This window comes from Taudactylus pleione, unplaced genomic scaffold (genome assembly GCF_031769625.1).
Source record: "Taudactylus pleione unplaced genomic scaffold, aTauple2 ptg000184l, whole genome shotgun sequence".
Classification (NCBI taxonomy): Eukaryota; Metazoa; Chordata; class Amphibia; order Anura; family Myobatrachidae; genus Taudactylus; species Taudactylus pleione.
In genome coordinates, this window is record NW_028284586.1 from 4,404,799 (window position 1) to 4,428,925 (window position 24,127).

The 24,127-nt window shown below is 42.1% G+C and overlaps 1 protein-coding gene across 1 annotated transcript in view; it reads right to left on the reverse strand.

The window, feature by feature from the left end:
• DNAH3 (dynein axonemal heavy chain 3) overlaps positions 1-24,127 on the reverse strand; it is a 468,553-nt gene that overhangs the window by 214,011 nt on the left and 230,415 nt on the right. The window contains exon 22 of the mRNA XM_088476199.1: positions 4,727-4,906. Coding sequence (XP_088332325.1) covers positions 4,727-4,906 — 180 coding nt within the window. The remainder of the gene's footprint in view (positions 1-4,726; positions 4,907-24,127) is intronic.

The window sequence follows — 24,127 nt, forward strand, 5'->3', positions numbered from 1 at the left end:
AACCCCTCCACTGGGCATGCACCAACCGTGCTGACATTGACACAATTTTGTGGTTTAAACGCACAGTAAGTTTGTAATGCAGAGAACTCTCTCTCTCAAACAGAGCCCACTACCAGTTGCTGGTCATAAAAAATTACTATAGTGTCCAAGTCTGGGACAGCGCTGGCATTGACGCAAGTTTGCGTTCTAAGGTACAGTATGTAATAAAAAATCCAACTTTCGCTGTTTGACTTTCGAAGCACTGGGCATGCGCTCCACATGTACTGTATTGAATACTGAATATTAAGTGAAGTAAAAATAATAATAAAAAAATAATATATATATATATTTTCAAGGTTTCGAACCCACGGGACAAGAATAAGGGAGAAGTGGTGAGACTAGGCATTAGGCCGCTAGGCTACATGCTTCACCCATTACTACAGTTCTGTAGTTTGTAAGGTAATGAAACCACTACAATGTCTAAGTCTGGGACAGTGCCGACATTATTTACATTGGCGCAAGTGTGATTTCAACCGCACAGTCAGTGTGTAATACAGAGCTTAATGATTTCAAACTTTATTAGACATTCTTATACCGCTTTATTATACATTCCTGATTTCATGTGGAAAACACTGTAATATTGTAGAGTGTACCGAATCACCGCTTCTGTCAGCCAATCATCGGGCGGTGATACAGAACATGCATTGGAAATCAGACGCATGCGTTGTGTAGTTTAGGAAAAGTGACACCTGGTGGGCAAAAAGTTGTATTACACGTAATAATTTTTTTCAGCATTAGGCTACGCTACATTACTAAACTTTCTGTGTGGCGCGACTCATGGCGTGGTGTGTGGCGCGGCTTGCGTGGCGTGAGAGATAAGAAAATGGCGCAACAAAATAGCTGGGCACTTCTGTATATCCCGAACAAGTTACCTGTTATTATTAGAAAATCAACAGAAGCACTAAGTGGAATCTAATGATTTCTTAAGGACAGCTACTTTCCATATAGTATGAATAAACATTTAACATAATTAGAATATATATTAAACTTTGTATTGAGCTGCAACAGCTGCAAGTAACTTATTGGTTCTTAGATGTTGGGCCGCTGTGATGCAGTTGTTGTAGTCTCAAACAGGCTGGGGGCATGGTCACACTCCTTTGTGAATACAGGGGCCCTCTTTACATCCTGTACTGCCCACCAAAACGGTCACATCACACTATCTTGGGATGTGGCTGCACTTCCTCAGACAGACCTGGGTACTTTGAACTAACTTTCCAACCTGGGCTTAGATAGATAGATAGATAGATAGATGGATAGATAATAGTTCAGATAACAGCACTTCTTTCTAGGTTACTTAGGGCTATTTTTACTAAAGTGAGAGGTTTTAGAAATGGAGATGTTGCCCACAGCAACGAATCAGATTCTACTTAACATTTATCTAGCACATTCTAGAAGATAATAGCTAGAATCTGATTGGTTGCTATGGGCAACATCTCCACTTCTAAAAACTCTCACGTTTGTAAATATACCCCTCAGTGTCATCACAGGTGTATCTTATGGTAAGTGATTCAGTGAATAACAAACCTTAATACATACAATGTCTTTACTTAGTCACCTAATTAATAATGTAACATATTACAAAAACTTGATTAATGATAAGCATTAATTTAAGAGCTACAGAAAAATTGCTGCACTGTGACGTAAGGTATTAAGATCAGGGAAAAACAAAGGTGACCCAGAGAGACCCTGTCCTGTCTGTCCATCAAACTAACAACAGGCACTCATGAAGGGTAAGATGAATGACTTGATGGATTTAAAATGTCCTCCTGATGTAAAGCACTCTATAGAGATTGCATGGTCTTTTAAGGGAACTATGGGCCTAATTTAGATTTGGGAATAGCCTAGGATAAAGCAAGTAACTGTGTACCTGGACAAACCATGTTGTAATACAAGGGGTGCAAATACATACATTTGTTAGCATGTGGGAATAAAAATACTGTCTGCTTCTGCATGTTCTGCATGTACTGTTGCCCACAAATGCTGCAAAGCTTAATTATTACACTGCAATTTAGATATCAGTCTGGACAGGCCCCTCCCAAATATAAATCTCGGCACATTTTACATCTGCCCCACCTGCAGTGCACCAGATGCTCCGGGCATTGCTATAATCACTGGCGATTATGTTCCCCACCCCTGCCCTAAATTCAGGTCCAGGAGTGACAAACGAGAAGTTGTTAATTGCAATTAACAGCATCTGAAAGAAAATATGTTAGAGTGTAACAGTCACCTACATGCAGCAGGCAGCCATTTTGTGTGCTGAACCAGCAATAGTGAGAATGCATGACAGCGTTGCCTCTGCGGTGTGTAATAGGATGCAATTTAATACCAGGCCTTGTCTATTCTGCTACTAAAGAATATGTGTAGGCCAAACTGACATGACAGCAGGGAATAGAAGGGAGAGATACATTGTGTGCGGTAATGATATATGATCTAACTGTAAGATTTATCAAACCTTCTAAAAAGGAAAAGTGGAGGTGTTGTCCCATAGCAACTAATCAGATTATAGCTATCATTTTCTAGAATGTAGAAGATAAAAGATAGTTAGCATCTTATTGGTTGCTTTGGGCAACATTTCCACTTTTCCTTTTCAGAAGGTTTGATAAATATCCTACTCAGTTCTCTGCAGGTTACAGTATATGTGCTCCTGCTAGATGATATGGGAAAAAATGCACCGTTAGGTTTCATGAGGACAGGGTTTGAGAATAACTGCTCTATAGTTACATACTAGGGACCCACATGTCCAAGTACTTAACCCTGCCTTTATACTCGTTCTGCCATCTACACTTACCTGAGAGCTGTGCTCCAATTGCACTTCCAGAGAACATCGGAAAATTGTGAACTCCGGTTGGCTGTTACATTTCTCTGGGAAAAAGTGCATCCAATTGAAGCAAATCCGTTTCATTCCATATAGCAGTACTTGTATAGACAAAGGGATAACTAAAGTGCCCTAAATGTCAGCCATCTCCAGGCATGTATGTAATATTTTACCATTAACTTGTCATGGGCTGGTGGAGGTACGGAGGTACGGAGGTACAGAGGTACACTAGTAATACAAAAGATTTATTTACACGGAATCGGTATGAAATGCGGCCGGAGGTTTGATTCCCGATAATGCCTGGCCGACCAAAGCACAGTTCCCGGCAGCGGAAGCCCGACAGCGCTGGAAATCCTGATCGTCGATAGGTAAGTACTGACTAACCTAACCCCCTAATCCTAACCCTCCTTAGGGGTGCCTAACCCTAACCTCCCCCCCCAAGTGCCTAACCCTAATCCCCCCTCTATGTGCCTAACCCTAACCCCTCCTTCCCCGCTGCCTAAACGTAAGTCCCCCGGGGGCGTGCCTGACCCTAAGTCCCCCCCCCGGGTGCCCTAACCCTGGCATCGGGGAAATGTCAGGCGTCTACATCTAGACGCCAGGAATTTCACTCTCGCCGGGATATGACAGTAGGGAAGCCGGCTGCAGGTATTAAGGCAGCCGGCTTCCCGATTGTATACCCTTTACACACTAACATTGATCTCCGAATAGGCTAATTTATTTACATAAGGATTTTCCGGTAAACAAAAAGACTAAGAGGGTCTATGATTAATGCTAGGAGAACATAAAAGTGTAACTTACTGTACAATGTCAGTAATGCTATATATTACTGTGTATTTATGGTAATACACATTTTAAATAACCATGGCTTTTTTCCGCCAGTGCACTCTAATTGTCATAACGTTGTAGTGTTTGTTGTGACTCTGGTGACGATAATTATCACAATCTGACATCTAGCACAAAAGACTACAATCACCATTTTCGATGCACCTGTCATCTATTATACTTGCCTTATTTCTTACCTACTGATTAAACAGTAATTGTTGTTTGTGGTTTTTATTCAAACATCTCTAAATTTGCACACACTTGATATATTCATCTCACGCTCTTAGACATATACGTTTAACCTTTTAGTGTAAGATCTTCTGTTTTTATAGCAGATGTTATTTTACTTGAAGTCTTTTAAGATAAGCTTGTATTAGCCTCACTTTTCTTTCAATAGTGACGCTCAGAAATTCTCTGACTTCTATTTATATCAGAGAAAGAACTGAATGTGCAATCATTATAGTTAGTAAATTAGCTGTAGTGGAGAAATGTCCACACGTCTGCTGCTGAGGCTCAGTGGTTTTATGCTCTGGAGATTTTTAGTGGATCCGATTTATCACAGTCACACCTGATTATGTGTTGATCCCTAGGGAGCTCGGCACTATGGCAAAGATAAATCATATCGTCTCTACTTGATACTTAGCTTTGTGCACAGTGTTCTGGGTAACGAATGTGATAAATTACATCTGCCTTTCAATTTTTTAGATCACAGTAGAGGACGTTATTGGGGTGATTGACAGAGGGAACTTATTTGAATGCCATTTTCGGGGTTGGGTGGGTTAGTTTGCTTTTTCACCCCTGTGAGGCTACATTAGTAATTGTCACTAGAGAGGAATGGTTCAGCTTTGCTGAAAACCAAACACACCCAATTTTTAGGGTTCTGAGTTGAACAGAGTCCCGACTCGGGCCATTTTAGGGGGTTTAGAGCAGAACAGAGACCCGGTATGGGTCTTGACGATTTTGCTTTGGTTTCTTCTTGATCAGCAAAAGTTTAACATGTATTAAATATAGATCTTGATTAGTATCCTAAAGAGCCTGTTTACATACCACCTCTGACATTATGTCCTTCCACGTGCTGTCTACAATACCGAACTTCCGTCCTTCTTCTGGCATTTGTGCTATAATGTCTTCAGAGCTGAAGATGGGCTCTAGATAGAGCCATGTTGCCTGACACTTTAACCAGGAGTCCAAAATATCTTGTATCAGAACAAGTGTCTGCTCCCACTCCTGCAATAGACAGAAATAGTCTTCACACATTTGATGGTTTATTACAAAGGCCCCCTCCCTCACTCCCACATTACAAGCGGTCCATTTGTCATCCCCAATACCAAAACTGCCAGCCTAAAATGGCATTCTTCAGTGGTGTGTGGCTGTATACACTATGCAAAGGTGCAGGACCACCTGGCGAGATAAATGGCATAATCTAACCGAAATAGTGTGCCTGTATCGGCGCCTCAGTAAGTCTCTTAAGGCATCTATACTTGAAAAATATAATTTTGGGCAAGTTTATTTCCATAACCGAGATTGATTTGAGTAAGTAACTATTGTTTTCCTAAATTAAGGGATATATACTGCACATAGAGAGAGTATATATATATATACACATATATATATATATATATATATATAGTGACACAGTCAGATTAGGGGTTCCTCTCCTGGGTAGAGGACTCCTTCCTTACACACACAGCAGCTGGGAAACAGTACGCCAGACTGGATTCAAGTACAAGCTGGTCGGCGCCAGTCTTTATTGTGCAAAACAGAAATAACATAAAGAAATCCTAAACGGAAATCCTAGCCCTGGCTGGGCTTCTAACTTCACAGGTAGTTCCCTCACTACAAGAACCTGGCAGGGCCTAATGCCCTCACCAGCAACAAGGCACAGCACAGTACTCACAAATAGGTTTTCCAAGTGTCTCTGAGCAAACTCCCTGTCTGCTCTCCCAGGTGAGACAATCAGCCCTAAACACACTAGGCTTATATTGGCCACTCTCAGGTGGAAAACTAACAAGCCTGTTACCAGGCTGCGAGAACCAAAACCTGGAGTGTTAGTGGGTGGAGCCCTCCCTCTCCTCTCACCCACAACCCCCAGGTCCCAAACCGGCTTTTCAAAAAGCCGAAACTCAAGCCTGCTTCACTGCAGACTTTCTCCTGGGGATTTAAAACACATGAGACAGGAATCTGGGATAAATGTCCCTGTCACAGACCACTTTACCAGTGATCCTATCACAATATATAACAAATATTTATGGAACAGCACTCAGATCTAACAGAGGCAGTGTGCCCAGGTGCCCCTTCGGAGAAAACTCACATACAGCATACAACAGTGGATGGCACTCCGGGTCTCCACAATCCAGGAATAAAGACAAAACAATGTCCGTTGAAGTCAAAGTTTCAGAGCTCCAAGCTCTTTTATCAAGACTATATGAAACACAATACAAACATGACATATATATATACATACCTGTGCCAGTACACCCAAGTGCTCATTCCACGCTGACCCGTCGGAGCCCCGATGACGTCATTGGTGTGCACCACACCGGCGGTCAGTGACTCACTAGGCAGTACTGGCATAGGTATGTATATGTGTATATATATATATATATATATATATATATATATATACATACACATTGTCGAAGCCGGATAATTGGCTGAGCCAGGATCGGTTTAAAATTAGATCTGCGAGACGCCATTTTGCGAATGGCAATGAGACGCCATTTTGCGACTGGCCGCCCAGCGCCATTTTAGTGAAACTCGTCACTATAAGTACATACGGCGATGCTATTATTTAGCGTCATGCAATTCCCACGCAATAGAAAGAAGTTAAAAGTCCTCACCACATAAATACAGACTGTCGCTAAAACATATAAACTAATTATCCCTGCAAGACATGCACCATAGTGTACTCCATAAAACACATAGTTGCACAACGCTAAATAGCGTCTTTTCCCAATTCCCCAATACTTACACATTGCACACTTACATGAAAGGTTCCCTAGTATTAAAGTGGAATATTCAAGGTTTATTCAGTGATTATTAATGTTGTGTAATAAAGGTTATTTGATATCTAAGGTTTAGTACATGGTAAGCAGACCGTGTTTGGTGTTGTACTGATCCACTGTGTCTCCACAGATTTCCGGTACCATCGGTGAGAAGATCGGAACATGCATCTGCAAACTATGGACTATAGAGAGTTAAAACATTAAAATGTACTCTGTAATGTTAGCAGCTGAGATTAGCATGCAGCAGGAAAGAGGACACAAAGGGCGGTTGGAGGCTGTTTGTGTCTATTTGAAATTGTCCAATGAACTATCCTGTAACAGAAACACCTTTAAGAAGAACCAATGGAACCATGCCAAACTTGCCTATTGAATTGTCTATCCCTTAAAGAGTATATATGTGCGCTCTCTAACCCCAATCGAGAGTTTTCTTGCTGTGCTGTTGACGGAGGTTTCTAATGTTGATGCCGGTATCTGGGCCCAGAGCGCGTGCGTATATAACAATTGTACCTTGGGTCTGTATGACTTATTTGCGCTAATTGTCTTTAGATCACAGCGTGTAACCATCTTTATTTACATTGAATAATAACTTTTTGTGCTTTGGAACCACATTCAAAGTCTGAAGGCATTTATTTACTGTGCGACTCATTACGCTAAATTGCGACAATTTTAGAAGGTATAGGCGGGATTTTAGAAGGTATAGGCAGGATTGCATAGAGGTTTAAAGTAGGTATCAACAAAATATATATATATATATATATATATATATATATATATATACACACATACACACACACACACTACCATTCAAAAGTTTGGGGACACTTAGAGATTTCCTTATTTTTGAAAGAAAAGCACAGTTTTTTTCAATGAAGATAATATTAAATTAATCAGAAATACACTCTATACATTGTTAATGTGGTAAATGACTATACTAGCTGCAAACGTCTGGTTTTTAAAGGAATATCTACATAGGTGTATAGAGGCCCATTTCCAGCAACCATCACTCCAGTATTCTAATGGTACATTGTGTTTGCTAAGAGCTTTAGAAGATTAATGGATGATTAGAAAACCCTTGAAAGCCCTTGTGCAATTCTGTTAGCACAGCTGAAAATGGGTTTGCTCGCTAGAGAAGCTATAAAACAGGCCTTCTTTTGAGCTAGCTGAGTATCTAGAGCATTACATTTGTGGGTTTGATTATACTCTCCAAATGGCCAGAAAAAGAGAACTTTCATGTAAAACTTGACGGTCTATTCTTGTTCTTAGAAATGAAGGCTATTCCATGCGAGAAATTGGCAAGAAAATTTCCTACAACTGTGTGTACTACTCCCTTCAGAGAACAGCACAAACAGGCTCTAACCAGAGTAGAAAGAGAAGTGGGAGGCCCCGGTACACAACTGTGCAAGAAGACAAGCAAGTTTTCAACTGGCAGCTTCATTAAATGGTACCCGCAAAACGCCAGTGTCAACGTCTACAGTGAAGAGGCGACTCCGTCTGTCTCCAACTGTACCTTGGGTCTGTATGATTTACTTGCGCTAATTGTCTTTAGATCACAGCGTGTAACCATCTGTTTTTATATTGAATAAGAACTTTTTGTGCTTTGGAACCACAGTCAAAGTCTGAAGGCATTTATTTACTGTGCGACTCATTACGCTAAATTGCGACAATTTTAGAAGGTATAGGCAGGATTTTAGAAGGTATAGGCAAATTTGCATAGAGGTTTAAAGTAGGTATCAATAGTTGGGGGCTCGCAGTGTTAATCACCCTAGCGGTCACTTGGTAACACTCGGTAGCGATCTCTCAGCAAAAGGGTGGAGGCGCCTAGCAGGAGAATGCATTGTGCCTTCGAAATCTGCCACCACTGTTATTGCTGAGAGTCCGCTACCTGTTATTGTGACTTTAGGAGCGCCGATTGAGAATCCAGGGACGAGGGAAAGAAAAAGTTTGTTTTCCTTCATCTATAGTTTTTTTGTGTGTTAAAAAGGGGAAGTCGCATTATTGTGTATGCAACCAAGTCGCACTATAGCGTAAAAGTCATAATACGTGTTGTGTAGTAGTCGCATTATTGTGTATGCGAATAGTCGCACAATAGCGTATACGTATTTCCTGTATTGCTGCCACGTGTTTTAAAGAAAGCCGTTGAGAGTGCACAGTGATATTGATAGATAGCATTGTTGTAAATACATTGATCAGTGTTGCCATGATCTGGAAAAACGTATATTTTTCTGTGCAGGAAAAAAGTGTGTAACAGTGAGCATTTGTTGGTTTAGGGTGTAACACAGTTCCTAAAAGGTTAAGGGTATCGTAGGACCCTTAAGTACTAGGCGCAAGGGTTGGCCTAGTAGCTCGGTAGTAGATACCGTTCTAACACATAAGCAGGTGCATCTGTTGTCTTTGTTGTAGGTTCGGCTCCCAGTGTGATTACAGTATTCAGTGATCAGTAAGGGTTATTTGAGCATTGTAATTGAACCGCACATTTTTGGATAAATTGTGATTGTGAACTGGGTAGAGGGTGGACAAAATCACTGAAAAGGGTAAGTATTATTGGAATATTTACATGTTAGCAGTTGAAAGGTAGTCAAAAATGGATTAGGTGCGTGGAAGCAGCCTGGTTATTCTTCCATAGGTGTGTGGGAGCATCCTGTTAATATAGGGTCTGATTCAGAGCCGGACGCTATTTGCGCTCGCTCGTTCAGAAAAAAGGGGTGGCTATTCAAATGAACAGTTCGCTCTTTGCGGTCTGTTCAACGAGCGGACAAAACATGCGGTCGTTTTTTGGAAAACTACGCCCCCTGGCCGCTCGCATCCTACGTCATGTCCGCTATTTATTAGATTAATCGAGTACATCGACCAGCGTATGAACTGCTCGCTATTCTTGAGGTTGGTTTTTCCTACCGCAATCCTGCGAGCAGTTCTGACTATAAAATAACCCAGTGACGTGGTCAATGACGCTGCTGTATTAATTATGCACACCCATAAAACGCCCGTTTTGACCTTTAAGCACGCCTGCGTTCGGATCTCCACTCCCCGTTTTCAAGCACCTTCCCCTGTTACCACCCACATACGCCTCCTCCTGTCACTCAAAATAGCAGGCATTCGCTATTTAGCGAACAAACGATTTTCGGCCGCACTGACTGGTTCGCGCATGCGTATTACGATCCGTACGCATGCGCAGTTGTGCAAACATCGCTCAGAGCGAAAGAGCGGCAGCTTACGAGCGGCTCTGAATCAGGCCCATAGTCCGCAGGTAAGTGAAAGTATCTTGAATGTCTTTCACCAGTCTAATTCTCTATTGAAAAGCTAAGGGTCCTCTAAGATGGGGGCCAAGCAAATGGTAGAGATGTTAGATGATGGTCTGCTGTTGGAAGCGCCGCTTGGGTCGGCACGCCATATTATGCATACTAAGTACGGTGCTTATGCAATTAGGTACTGTGAAGTATGGTTCAAAATGACGATGAAGAGTGTTAGACCTTTTCCCAGAATTGGCAACAATGATAAGGAGGTATTGAACAATGTCCGAGACAGCATCTACAGTCAGGTCCATAAATATTGGGACATTGACAGAATTTTCATATTTTGTCCTCTATTCACCACCACAATGGCTTTGAAATGAAACAACAAGATGTGATTTAACTGCAGACTTTCAGATTTAATTTGAGGGTAATTACATCCAAATCAGGTGAACGGTGTAGGAATTACAATGGTTTCTATATGTGCCTCCCACTTTTTAAGGGGCCAAAAGTAATGGGACAAACTAAACAATCCTAAATCTAACTTTCACTTTTTAATACTTTGTTGCAAATCCTTTGCAGTTAATTACAGCCTGAAGTCTGGAACGCATAGACATCACCAGACGCTGGGTTTCATCCCTGGTGATGCTCTGCCAGGCCTCTACTGCAAATGTCTTCAGTTCCTGCTTGTTCTTGGGGCATTTTCCCTTCAGTTTTGTCTTCATCAAGTGAAATGCATGCTCAATCGGATTCAGGTCAGGGGATTGACTTGGCCATTGCATAACATTCCACTTTTTAGCCTTAAAAACCTCTTTGGTTGCTTTTGCAGTATGCTTGGGGTCATTGTCCATCTGCACTGTGAAGCGCTGTCCAATGAGTTCTGAAGCATTTGACTGAATATGAGCATATAATAGTGCCCGAAACACTTCAGAATTCATTCTGCTGCTTTTGTCAGCAGTCACATCATCAATACATACAAGGGAACCAATTCCATTGGCAGCCATACATGCCCACACCATGACACTACCACCACCATGCTTCACTGATGAGGTGGTATGTTTTGGATCATGAGCAGTACCTTTCCTTCTCTTCTCTTCCCTTCCCATCACTCTGGTACAAGTTGATCTTTGTCTCATCTGTCAATAGGATGTTGTTCCAGAACTGTAATGGCTTTTTTAGATGTTGTTTGGCAAACTCTAAATCTGGTCTTCCTGTTTTTGTGGCTCACCAATGGTTTGCATCTTGTGGTGAACCCTCTATATTCACTCTTGTGAAGTCTTCTCTTGATTGTTGACTTTGACACATATACATCTACCTCCTGGAGAGTGTTCTTGATTTGGCCAACTGTTGTGAAGGGGTTTTTCTTCACCAGGGAAATAATTCTTTTGACATCCACCACAGTTGTTTTCCATGGTCTTCCGGGTCTTTTGGTGTTGCTGAGCTCTCCGGTGCGTTCTCAACTCAAACAGTTGATTTGGCCACACCTAATGTTTTTGCTATCTCTCTGATGAGTTTGTTTTGATTTTTCAGCCTAATGATGGCTTGCTTCACTGATAGTGACAGCTCTTTGGATCTCATATTGAGAGTTGACAGCAACTGATTCCAAATGCAAACGTCACACCTAGAATCAACTCCAGACCTCTTACCTGCTTAATTGATAATGAAATAACGAGGGAATAGCCCACACCTCTCCATGAAATAGCTTTTGAGTTGAACGTCCCATTACTTTTGGCCCCTTAAAAAGTGGGAGGCACATATTGAAACTGTTGTAATTCCTACACCGTTCACCTGATTTGGATGTAATTACCCTCAAATTAAATCTGAAAGTCTGCAGTTAAAGCACATCTTGTTTGTTTCATTTCAAAACCATTGTGGTGGTGAATAGAGGCCAAAATCTGAAAATTCTGTCAATGTTCCAATATTTATGCACCTGACTGTATACAGTATATTTTAGTTGAGCACTAAAAAACATGGAGCGACCTGTCACTTACACACTAATAGAATATGTTTTCAGTCTGTGCAATCACCTCTCAATCAGGCCCAATGCATTTGGAGATTTATTATCTTATTACCTAATATGCAGCACATTGCATGTTACCTGTAGATGAGTAGATGGACATAGTAACACTCCTCGTACAACCCGAGAGAAGTCTCGTAAGTTAAAGACATAGTGAGATTTTGATGGGGTTGGTAGGAACTTTTCAACAGCTGCTTTGTAAATTGCCATTGTTGCTTGTATCATAAGTCAGGGCCGGCCCTCTGGTTTTTCAGAACGGCCTCCTGGCCGCTCGCATAGCTGTGGGTGACCATGATGATGGACGCGATGGTCAAGACCATCGCGACCATCGGGCTTGCGACGAGACCCTTGTGGTAGGGTCTCATCGCCGCAAGCCTCAGAGTGCTTTCGGCTCTAACAGAGCCGAAAGCACTCCCACTGACATCACTTGTGATGTCAGTGGGGCCGGTCCCAGACAGTAGGCGTTCGCATGGGAACGCCTCCGTCTGGGCAGCCACGCCCCCGGCCCGTCCACAAAGGGGGTTGTGCTGTAACTCAACATCAGCACGCCCCCTTTGGTACGAGACCCGGAGCGACGGATTGCCCGTCGCAATCCGGGCCTCGTGCATGCGCGCGACCGAGCTGGCTCCGTCATGCGCATGCGCACTGGGCCATCATCGACCCGCTTGCGAGCACATAGCACTCGCAAGCGGGTCTGAATCAGGCCCTAAATCCCCAGCCAGGTAACAAGGTCAAAAGTAGCAGTACATTCCGAACAATAACTGTTCCGAATGGGAATGCGGATGTGAACGGTGTAGTGCCCACAAGGGAGGTAGCAATGCATTGTCCTTGGACAAGAGTGGAGCTAAATTCCATAATGAATGATTTCCCCAATCCTAAAAAGGAATTAGCCAAATGCCAAAGATTTTTTAAAAATTTGGGTAGTTCTCACGAGCCAACCAATAAAGATTGGCGAGTGGTGTTAAGGGCTTGTATTCCACGCAATACTGACGTGACAAAGTTTATCACGGATTGTGTATTGGATGGAGATGGTCCCTTAACGGACGAAGTTAACCAAGGTAACATTTCCCGTATCATAACTCAATTGGGTGTATATTTTCCAGTAGTAGTTAACTGGAGCAAAATTTTCACCATAAAACAAAAAGAGAGTGAATCTGCAGAGGATTATTGTAACCGAGCTCTGCAGGCTATCACCCAGTACACTGGGTTAGAGGATATTAAAGATAGCACTTATCACAGGGGAATGATTGTCACTGTACTTTTGGATGGTCTAAAAGAGAACCTAAAGACCTGAGTTCAGACCTCACAACCTGGCTGGAGGGGAGCCACTGCAGACACCCTCATAGAATCCGCTATTGAACATGATAAGAACATCTCTAAAAAGAGAGAGACCCAGAGCGAGAAACTAATGGCTGTTAGTATTCAAGCTCTAGAAGGAATGAATGTAACATCACAGCCAGCAGACACACCTGCACCTGCACAGCTACACGTCCTCACCAATCCTACACCACCACAAACAGCCCTACCCCACTTATCACACTCAGCCACAACACCCATACTATCCACAACCACCATATTTCCTTCAATATCCTTACCCACACCCACCATCTTTCCCATCTGCTCAACCCACATAGCAATCCTTTCATCCACCCCAGTCACGAAAGTGCTTTAACTGCAACCAACCGGGACATGTAAGTAGGAACTGTAAGGTGAAGAGGGTTGGGCCCCCTAACCAGAGAGTACCTGGATATCCCCATATGGGATATACAGAGAGTACAGGAATCCCATAACAGTCACCAGCTCAAATTGTGGCCGTAAATGCTGTATTGGAGAATGCGAGTCAACGCTAGGGGTCAGGTCATACCTGTAGTCTACAGATAATCAGGTTAATGGGACGTACTAGGGAAGAACCGGTAATGATGGTTGATGTAGCTGGTACTAAATATCCCTTTCTTGTAGACACAGGGGCAACCAGGTCAGTGATAAAATCTCCCGTTAACTTACAGGTAACCAGCGAGACAGTACCAGCAATGGGTAAACATTAAAAAAGTGCAACATTATCCTTTTAACAAAATCCACAGAGGTCGCTATCGGGCCCTTGCATACCAGGCATTCTTTTCTCCTGGCAGCAGCAGCTCCTACTAACCTACTGGGAAGGGATTTGTTATGTAAGATGGGTTGTGTCATATATTGTACCCCTGATGGTATATTTCTAGATATCCCAGAGAGAGTTGCGCATGAGGTTAGGGATATGTTGGACACTCACCAAAGGATAATGTATCACTCTACTGGTTTAAGTAAAAATCCATCTCAGGTAGATCAAATGTTATCCCAAATTCCAGATTCACTTTGGACCAAGGATGGACAGGACACTGGATAAATGGCAAAAGTAAGTTCCATAATGGTATATCTAAAAAGCGGTAGGCAAGCTCCAAAAATTCCCCAGTACCCATTAAAACAGGAGGTAGAATTAGGGGTTTATCCCATAATTGAGTGATTGTTACAGTAGGGAATTTTAGTTCGTACAGCCAACAGTCCCATCTTTCCTGTAAAGAAGAGTGGTGGGAAGGGTTTTAGGCTGGTACAAGACCTTAGAGGGGTTAATAAGGTGGTAGAGAGCCAATTTCCCATAGTGCCAAATCCAGCTGTCATTCTTATGCAGATCCCACCCAATGCCACCCATTTCACTGTCATTGACCTCTGTTCTGCTTTCTTCTCTGTGCCTCTTCATCCTGACTGTCAGTACCTATTCGCCTTTACATACAGGGGTGTACAATACACATGGACACGATTGCCCCAGGGTTTCATAGACAGCCCAAGTATCTTCTCTCAGGCCTTACACGACTGTTTACAATCTTTTCAACCTACCAATGGATCTTTTCTAATACAATATGTGGATGATTTATTGTTATGTTCTGATTCGTTTATGTCATGTTTAAATTATACTAAACTTTTGTTGCTTCATCTCTCACAAACAGGACACAAAGTTGCTAAGGACAAACTACAGCCATGCCAGTCCAGGATTAAATATTTGGGACACTGCCTAACTCAGGGGTTACAACATCTCACAGACAACAGAATCCAGGCCATACAGAACATGACACTGCCGCAGAACCAACAGCAAATTAGTACCTTCTTGGGAATGTGTGGATACTGCAGAATGTGGATCCCAGGTTTTTCTATTTTGGCACTGCCATTAAAGGACTTAGAACCTCATTCAGAGGCGGTCGTTGCAGCCGCTTGGTCGTAAGGTAAAAGGGGCCAGATATGCAAATGAAGCGCTCGCAAGTTGCGTCGTTAAGATGGGATCGTTAGCTGGACAAGCGAGGGGAGGATGCGGCAGTAAGACTAAAAACACGCCCCCTTCTCATTCGCAATACACGTCATCTCCGGGCATATAAGGATTAAACAAGACCATCGGAGCTGTGTTCAAGGAGAGAGCAATTTCTGATCGTAATAGCTAGTTTGTGCACGCGCATTGCGAATTTTACGCATGTGCAGTTTAGCAAACATCGGTGGTGTACGACTGAGCCGCCGCAACGATCGACTCTGAATGAGGTCCTTAGTCTCTTCCTCAAAGCCCAATCATGTCATACACACAGAGGAATCAGAGCAGGCTTTCCTTAATCTTAAGGATAGTTTGACAAGAGCACCTGCATTGGGAATACCTGATTATGAAAAACCTTTTGATTTGTATTGTACGGAAACCGATGGTTGCGCAGCAGGTGTCCTCACACAAAAACATGGTGATGCCAGTAGGCCCGTAGCATACTACAGTGCACAATTGGACACTGTGGCAAGATCACTCCCAACGTGTTTAAGAAGTGTAGCAGCAACTGCTCTATTAGTCAGTAAGAGTGAGGATGTGGTACTAGGCCATGAGATAATTGTCTATACCCCCCATGCTGTATCTGCTTTGCTAAACTCTGCCCAAACCAGAAATGTCTCCTCAGCTAGGTTCACAAAATTGGAACTAGCCTTAATAGCACCTGCAAACATCACCATCAAAAGGTGCAGTATGTTAAACCCAGCTACGTATTTACCATATGTGCAACATGATGCACAAAGGGTGCAGAGAGGTGAGCTGCTAGCAGCAGGTGAGTTCTGCAGTTATATTGATACACATGATTGTATGGAATATCTGAATCAAACCTTTACTGCAAGACCTGACATATGCGATACACCTTTAGAGAATGTAGATGTAACATTTTACATGGATGGGAGTTGTCATAGACAAACTGACACTGGAGAGTTATGTACAGGTTATGCTGTTGTAAATGACGAAGACATCATAGAAGCCGAACCTTTAGGATCACCACACTCGGCCCAAGTGGCGGAATTGGTGGCACTAAAGAGAGAGTGTGAATAAGCTGAAGGTAAATCTGCTAATATCTACACTGACTCTAGGTACGCCTTCGGGGTAGTACACGATTTCGGTGCGTTATGGCGTCTGAGAAAATTTAAGACAGCAGCAGGCACACCAATTGCACATTCCAAACATATAAAAGGACTATTAACAGCAATCCAATTGATAAAGGCAGTGGCAGTAATTAAGTATAAAGCCCATACATGTGAGGATGATCCGGTGTCACTGGGCAACAACAGGGCAGACGAAGCTGCAAAATGGGCAGCAGGGTTAAAAATTAATGTACCAACTGAACAAATCATGACTTTTCAAACAATTGATATGCTGATATTTATTGAGATGCAAAATTTATGTTCTATCCAGGAAAAGTCAGTCTGGAGGTCCAAGGGATGTGGGCAAGATTCCTCTGGACTCTGGAGGGACGGACAAGGTAAGCCAGTGGCTCCCAACGCATACTACCCCAGCCTGGCTGAGGCAGCGCATGGTCTGACTCATTTGGGAAAGCAAGGTATGTGCAAATTGGTGAGAGCATACTGGTGCGCACCAAGTGTCTCTTCTCAAGCAGAAAAGAGAGCAATGTCCTGTCTGACCTGCTTGAGAAAAAACATTGGAAAAACAATCCCTACAGAACCATCCCACATTCCTCCGACTGACAGACCTTTCCAGGTAATTCAAATTAATTTCATCCAATTACCACCCTGCAGGAATCTCAAGTATGTATTAGTGTGCACTGATGTGTTTTCCAATTGGGTTGCGGCATACCCAGCTGCCTCTAATACTGCTGCGTTTACTGCCAAGAAAATTGTTCAGGAGTTTGTGTGCTGATACTGTATCCCTAAAATTATCGAGAGTGATAGGGGTACTCATTTCACAGGTGATGTATTTTAAAATATTTGTAAGCTGATGGGTATTAGTAGTCGACTTCACACCCCCTACTGACCGCAAGCCAGTGCCTAGGTGGAGAGGATGAACGGAACTATTAAAAACAAACTAAGTAAAATCATGGCAGAGACTGGACTAGGATGGCCAGAAGCGTTACCGTTGGTCCTACATAGCATAAGGACCACTCCTAGACCCCCTCTAAATCTGTCCTCCTTTGAAATACTGTTTGGTAGACAACCTCATTTGATTATAAGTCCGCAGGAAGACTTGAAAGGTACAATGAAGTAACTGTAAGGTATCTTATGTCAATGAGTAAACAGTTAAAACAGCAACAGCAGAAACTGAAATTGTAGTCCCATGATATGCCTGAAACAAACTGTCATGATGTTGAACCTGGAGAATATGTTATGATCAGAAATTTCTTGCGTTCAGGTTGTTTGACTGATCATTGGGAAGGTCCATATCAGGTGTTGCTGACGAGTACCACATCTTTGAAGGTGGCCGAGAGAGATAACTGGGTCCATTCCACTCACTGCGAGAAGATCAACCAACCGGTGGAGAAACAAAATGGAGACGAGGCTGATAAAGTGGACCTGTCGATTGAGAGCTTGTTCCAGGAGGGTTAAAAGGTTGCAGTGAGATATCTGAACTAAAGAAATTTGCAGCTCCTTGCTATGGCAATGGACTGGTCTGCTGTGTTAATTTTTGTATTCTCTTCCAGAGTTTCCATCATCGTAGTTGTTTGGGGATCTCTGGTTTCTGTGATGGGAGACCGATAGAGGAGATGGGAGCTGATGGCAGTATTGATGGAGTGGATTCGAAAGGAAGAGTGCTATGCCAATCAGGGGAGTGTTTGACCAATCTTAGTACAGTAATTGTTAAGAGATCTGCTATTTTGGATACTCAGAGACAGTGTGAAGGTCTATCGCCTGAGGATTATTGTATGTGTGAGTTCTGTTGGTCCGTAATTGATGAGAGATGCATCCAACGGTGTCAACCCAAGTATAATCAGTATTGGGGTGGGTATCCTTTAGAGGATTATCACACCATGGTGGGCAAAATTTTGAACTAAACTGACTGTTGGGTGTGTTCTCATGTGCCCCAAGGACAGCATAATGTAGGATTAGTGCCATTCCCATTAAATGTCTCTGAAATTATAGAATCACAAAGAGGGCATGCACTAGATGGAAAATTTCTTAATACCAAACCACCCCATTTAAACTCTACAAGTACCAAGTAGATAAATCACTTTTATGTTTAAACATCACCAACTCCAATGAACCAGGAAGTTGGGAGGTGACTAGGAATAATCAGACGATGACCTTCTCAAAAAGAGCTGACCGTGAGCCTATGAATTATGAACTGTTACGCAAAATTAGGTCAGGTGGAAGACACTTCCTTTATAAATATACACTACGTTCCACCAAAGAAATGATTGGTAGGGTACCAGAAGAGTATTGTGCCAAGATATTACAACCGGAAACTTGCATGTGTCAAATGGGAGACCCTGAAGTAGGATCACTTGCTAGGGAAATGTGTGTGATGATAATGATGCATACCATTCCTTATGTTCTCCCCGATGATGTATATTTTATATGTGGAAGGAAAGCATATAAGTGGCTCTCTCTCCGAGTTCCGAAGGTTTGTGTTACCTGGGAAGAGTAGTCCCAGAGGTTATGACCCTCACACATGATGAAATGCTTGGAATTCATAAAAACACACCATCACCATATCTTCACACACAGTATGAACACAGAGGCAAAAGAAATATGATACCTGGTGATGTGCATAAAGCCACACAGTTAATTAGTGAGACAACTGGCTTTCAAGTTTTGGTAGCACTGGATCCCACCAGGATCACTCGGGGTACACTAAATTTTAAGATATATCCAAGATCTTGCTAAATTAATAGATAATATCACCGAGATGTATGATGACACATTCAGGTATACAGGTAGGGAGTTGCAAGCGTACAAGAAAGAATTGGTGCAACACAGACTAGTGTTAAATTATTTAACAGCTGTCACTGGAGGGTATTGCGTAACTTTGGCCACCCAATTTGAAGTAAAGTGTTGAACTTATATTACAAATGATACCAGCGACCCTAAGGAGGTGATAGACCGGAACATGGATGAAATTCTGCAGTTAAAATGGGAATTTCGGAAGTACCATAATGCTTCAATGGCTGAATAAGAGGAGAAGGTAGAGAAATGGGTTTCATGGTTGAACCCAGTGAAATGGTTCTCAAGTCTAGGAGAGTGGGTCCAGGAAATGATTGCGAACATAAGTAAACTCCTGATCCTCATACTAGTTTTCATCATAGTAATTGGCATATGTGTCAGGTGTGTTCCTACTGTGTTGAGATGTGGAAAATGCAAAGATAAGGAAAACCGGAAGAATGAAATTATGATGGTGGTCAGTAGTAACAATGTGAATACTGAGGTAAATGTAGAACTGCATTACAATCCTGAACTAGAAGGTACCATCGTATAATGTATAATATTTAGACATGCATAAAATGTGTTATTAGAATGTTATTTTAAAACATCTAAAATAATGTAGGTCCCTATTCCCACTCAAGACTTCCTTTATAGGATTGGTGCATCCCCACACCTTTCCCATGATCTCCCAAGATCCGCGGTGTGCATATAGAGGTAGTTTTATGTCCCCTCCTAGAGACACATTATTGATGGATTAAGAACCACCTTGTGCCATCCCATAATATAACATTAAATAATATGTCATAATGTAAGCCTAAATTAATTCTAAAATCAGAATATGATAGCATGTTGTTTGCTATCAAAGGGTGGACTGTTGAAGCCGGATAATTGGCTGAGACAGGATCGGTTTAAAATTAGATCTGCGTGACGCCATTTTGCGAATGGCAATGAGACGCCATTTTACGACTGGCCGCCCAGCGGCATTTTAGTGAAACTCGCCACTATAAGTACATACGGCGATGCTATTATTTAACGTTGTGCGATTCCCTCACAATAGAAAGAAGTTAAAAGTCCTCACCACATAAATAAAGACTGTCGCTAAAACATATAAACTAATTATCCCTGCAAGACACGCACCATAGTATACTCCACAAAACACATATTCGCACAACGCTAACTAGCCTCTTTTCCCAATTCCCCAATACTTACACACTGCACACTTACATGAAAGGTTCCCTAGTATTAAAGTGGAATATTCAAGGTTTATTCAGTGATTATTAATGTTGTGTAATAAAGGTTATTTGATATCTAAGGTTTAGTACATAGTAAGCAGACCGTGTTTGGTGTTGTACTGATCCACTGTGTCTCCACAGATTTCCGGTAATATCGCTGAGAAGATCGGAACATGCATCTGCAAACTATGGACTATAGAGAGTTAAAACATTAAAATGTACTCTGTAATGTTAGCAGCTTAGATTAGCATGCAGCGGGAAAGAGGACACAAAGGGAGGTTGGAGACTGTTTGTGTCCATTTGAAATTGTCCAATGAACTATCCTGTAACAGAAACACCTTTAAGAAGAACCAATGGAATCATGCCAAACTTGCCTATTGAATTGTTTATCCCTGAAAAAGTATATATGTGCGCTCTCTGACCCCAATTGAGAGACTTCTTGCTGTGGTGTTGACGGAGGTTTCTAATGCTTATGCTGGTATCTGGGCCCAGAGCATGTGCGCATATAACAACTGTACCTTGGGTCTGTATGATTTATTTGCGCTAATTGTCTTTAGATCACAGCGTGTAACCATCTGTTTTTATATTGAATAATAACTTTTTGTGCTTTGGAACCACAGTCAAAGTCTGAAGGCATTTATTTACTGCGCAACTCATTACGCTAAATTGCGATAATTTTAGATTGTATAGGCAGGATTTTAGAAGGTATAGGCAGGATTGCATAGAGGTTTAAAGTATATATATATATATATATATATATATATATATACACATACATACACACAGTCAGGTCCATAAATATTGGGACATTGACAGAATTTTCAGATTTTGCCCTCTATTCACCACCACAATGGCTTTGAAATTAAACAAACAAGATGTGCTTTAACTGCAGACTTTCAGATTTAATTTGAGGGTAATTACATCCAAATCGGGTGAACGGTGTAGGAATTACAATAGTTTCAATATGTGCCTCCCACATTTTAAGGGGCCAAAAGTAATGGGACTATCAACTCAAAAGCTATTTCATGGACAGGTGTGGGCTATTCCCTCGTTATTTCATTATCAATTAAGCAGGTAAAAGGTCTGGAGTTGATTCTAGGTGTGACATTTGCATTTGGAATCAGTTGCTGTCAACTCTCAATATGAGATCCAAAGAGCTGTCACTGTCAGTGAAGCAAGCCATCATTAGGCTGAAAAATCAAAACAAACCCATCAGAGAGATAGCAAAAAAATTAGGTGTGGCTAAATCAACTGTTTGGAACATTCTTAAAAAGAAAGAACGCACCGGAGAGCTCAGCAACACCAAAAGACCCGGAAGACCACGGAAAACAACTGTGGTGGATGACAAAAGAATTATTTCCCTGGTGAAGAAAAACCCCTTCACAACAGTTGGCCAAATCAAGAACACTCTCCAGGAGGTAGGTGTATATGTGTCAAAATCAACAATCAAGAGAAGCGTTCACAAGAGTGAATATAGAGGGTTCACCACAAGATGCAAACCATTGGTGAGCCACAAAAACAGGAAGACCAGATTAGAGTTTGCCAAACAACATCTAAAAAATCCATTACAGTTCTGGTACAACATCCTATTGACAGATGAGACAAAGATCAACTTGTACCAGAGTGATGGGAAGAGAAGAGAAGGAAAGGAACTGCTCATGATCCAAAATATACCACCTCATCAGTGAAGCATGGTGGTGGTAGTGTCATGGCGTGGGCATGTATGGCTGCCAATGGAACTGGTTCCCTTGTATTTATTGATGATGTGACTGCTGACAAAAGCAGCAGAATGAATTCTGAAGTGTTTCGGGCAATATTATATGCTCATATTCAGTCAAATGCTTCAGAACTCATTGGACAGCGCTTCACAGTGCAGATGGACAATGACCCGAAGCATACTGCTAAAGCAACCAAAGAGTTTTTTAAGGCTAAAAAGTGGAATGTTATGCAATGGCCAAGTCAATTCCCTGACCTGAATCCGATTGAGCATGCATTTCACTTGATGAAGACAAAACTGAAGGAAAATGCCCCAAGAACAAGCAGAAACTGAAGACATTTGCAGTAGAGGCCTGGCAGAGCATCACCAGGGATGAAACCCAGCGTCTGGTGATGTCTATGCGTTCCAGACTTCAGGCTGTAATTACCTGCAAAGGATTTGCAACAAAGTATTAAAAAGTGAAAGTTAGATTTAGGATTGTTTAGTTTGTCCCATTACTTTTGGCCCCTTAAAAAAGTGGGAGGCACATATAGAAACCGTTGTAATTCCTACACCGTTCACCTGATTTGGATGTAATTACCCTCAATTTAAACCTGAAAGTCTGCAGTTAAATCACATCTTGTTTTTTTCATTTCAAAGCCATTGTGGTGGTGAATAGAGGGCAAAATATGAAAATTCTGTCAATGTCCCAATATTTATGGACCTGACTGTGTGTGTATATATATATATATATATATATATATATATATATATACACATATACTACTGTTCAAAACTTTGGGGTCACTTCGAAATTTCCTTATTTTTGAAAGAGAAGCACAGTTTTTTTCAATGAAGATAATATTAAATTAATCAGAAATACACTCTATACATTGTTAATGTGGTAAATGAATATACTAGCTGCAAACATCTGTTCTTTAAAGGAATAGCTACATAGGTGTATAGAGCCCCATTTCCAGCAACCATCACTCCAGTGTTCTAACTTCTAATGGTACATTGTGTTTGCTAAGAGCGTTAGAAGACTAATGGATGATTAGAAAACCTTTGAAAACCCTTGTGCAATTATGTTAGCACAGCTGAAAATGGGTTTGCTTGCTAGAGAAGCTATAAAACAGGCTTTCTTTTCAGATAGCTGAGTATCTAGAGCATTACATTTGTGGGTTTGATTATACTCTCCAAATGGCCAGAAAAAGAGAACTTTCATATAAAACTCGACAGTCTATTCTTGTTCTTAGAAATGAAGGCTATTCCATGCAAGAAATTGCCAAGAAACTGAACATTTCCTACAATGGTGTGTACTACTCCCTTCAGAGAACAGCACAAACAGGCTCTAGGCTCTAACCAGAGTAGAAAGAGAAGTGGGAGGCCACGGTGCGCAACTGTGCAAGAAGACAAGCAAGTCCTCAACTGGCAGCTTCATTAACTGGTACCCGCAAAACGCCAGTGTCAACGTCTACAGTGAAGAGACGACTCCGGGATGCTGGCCTTCTAGGCAGAGTGGCAAAGAAAAAGACATATCTGAGACTGGCCAATAAAAGGAAAAGATTAATATGGGCAAAAGAACACAGACATTGGACAGAGAAAGATTGGAAAAAAGTGTTATGGACAGACAAATCGAAGTTTGAGGTGTTTGGATCACACAGAAAAACATTTGTGAGACGCAGAACAAGTGAAAATATGCTGGAAGAGTGCCTGATGCCATCTGTCAAGCATGGTGGAGGTCAGGGCCGGCTCCAGGTGGGGGTCCCCAACCTCCCGATTTCATCACCCGCGGGCCACTTCGGCCCACGGGTGGAACAGCGGGACAGTACTGTCCCGCTGAAATCGGGAAGTTGGGGATGGGTGCGCCCTCTATGGGTGGCGCCCCTGTTCGACTGCACTGGTCGAACACCCCTAGAGCCGGCCCTGGTGGAGGTAATATCTAGGACTGCTTTGGTGCTGGTAAAGTGGGAGATGTGTACAAGGTAAAAGGCATGCCATACCCTGTGGTCAGCGCTTGATTGGAACAAGTTCCTCCTCCAACAGGACAATGACCCAAAGCACACCTCCAAATTATGCAATA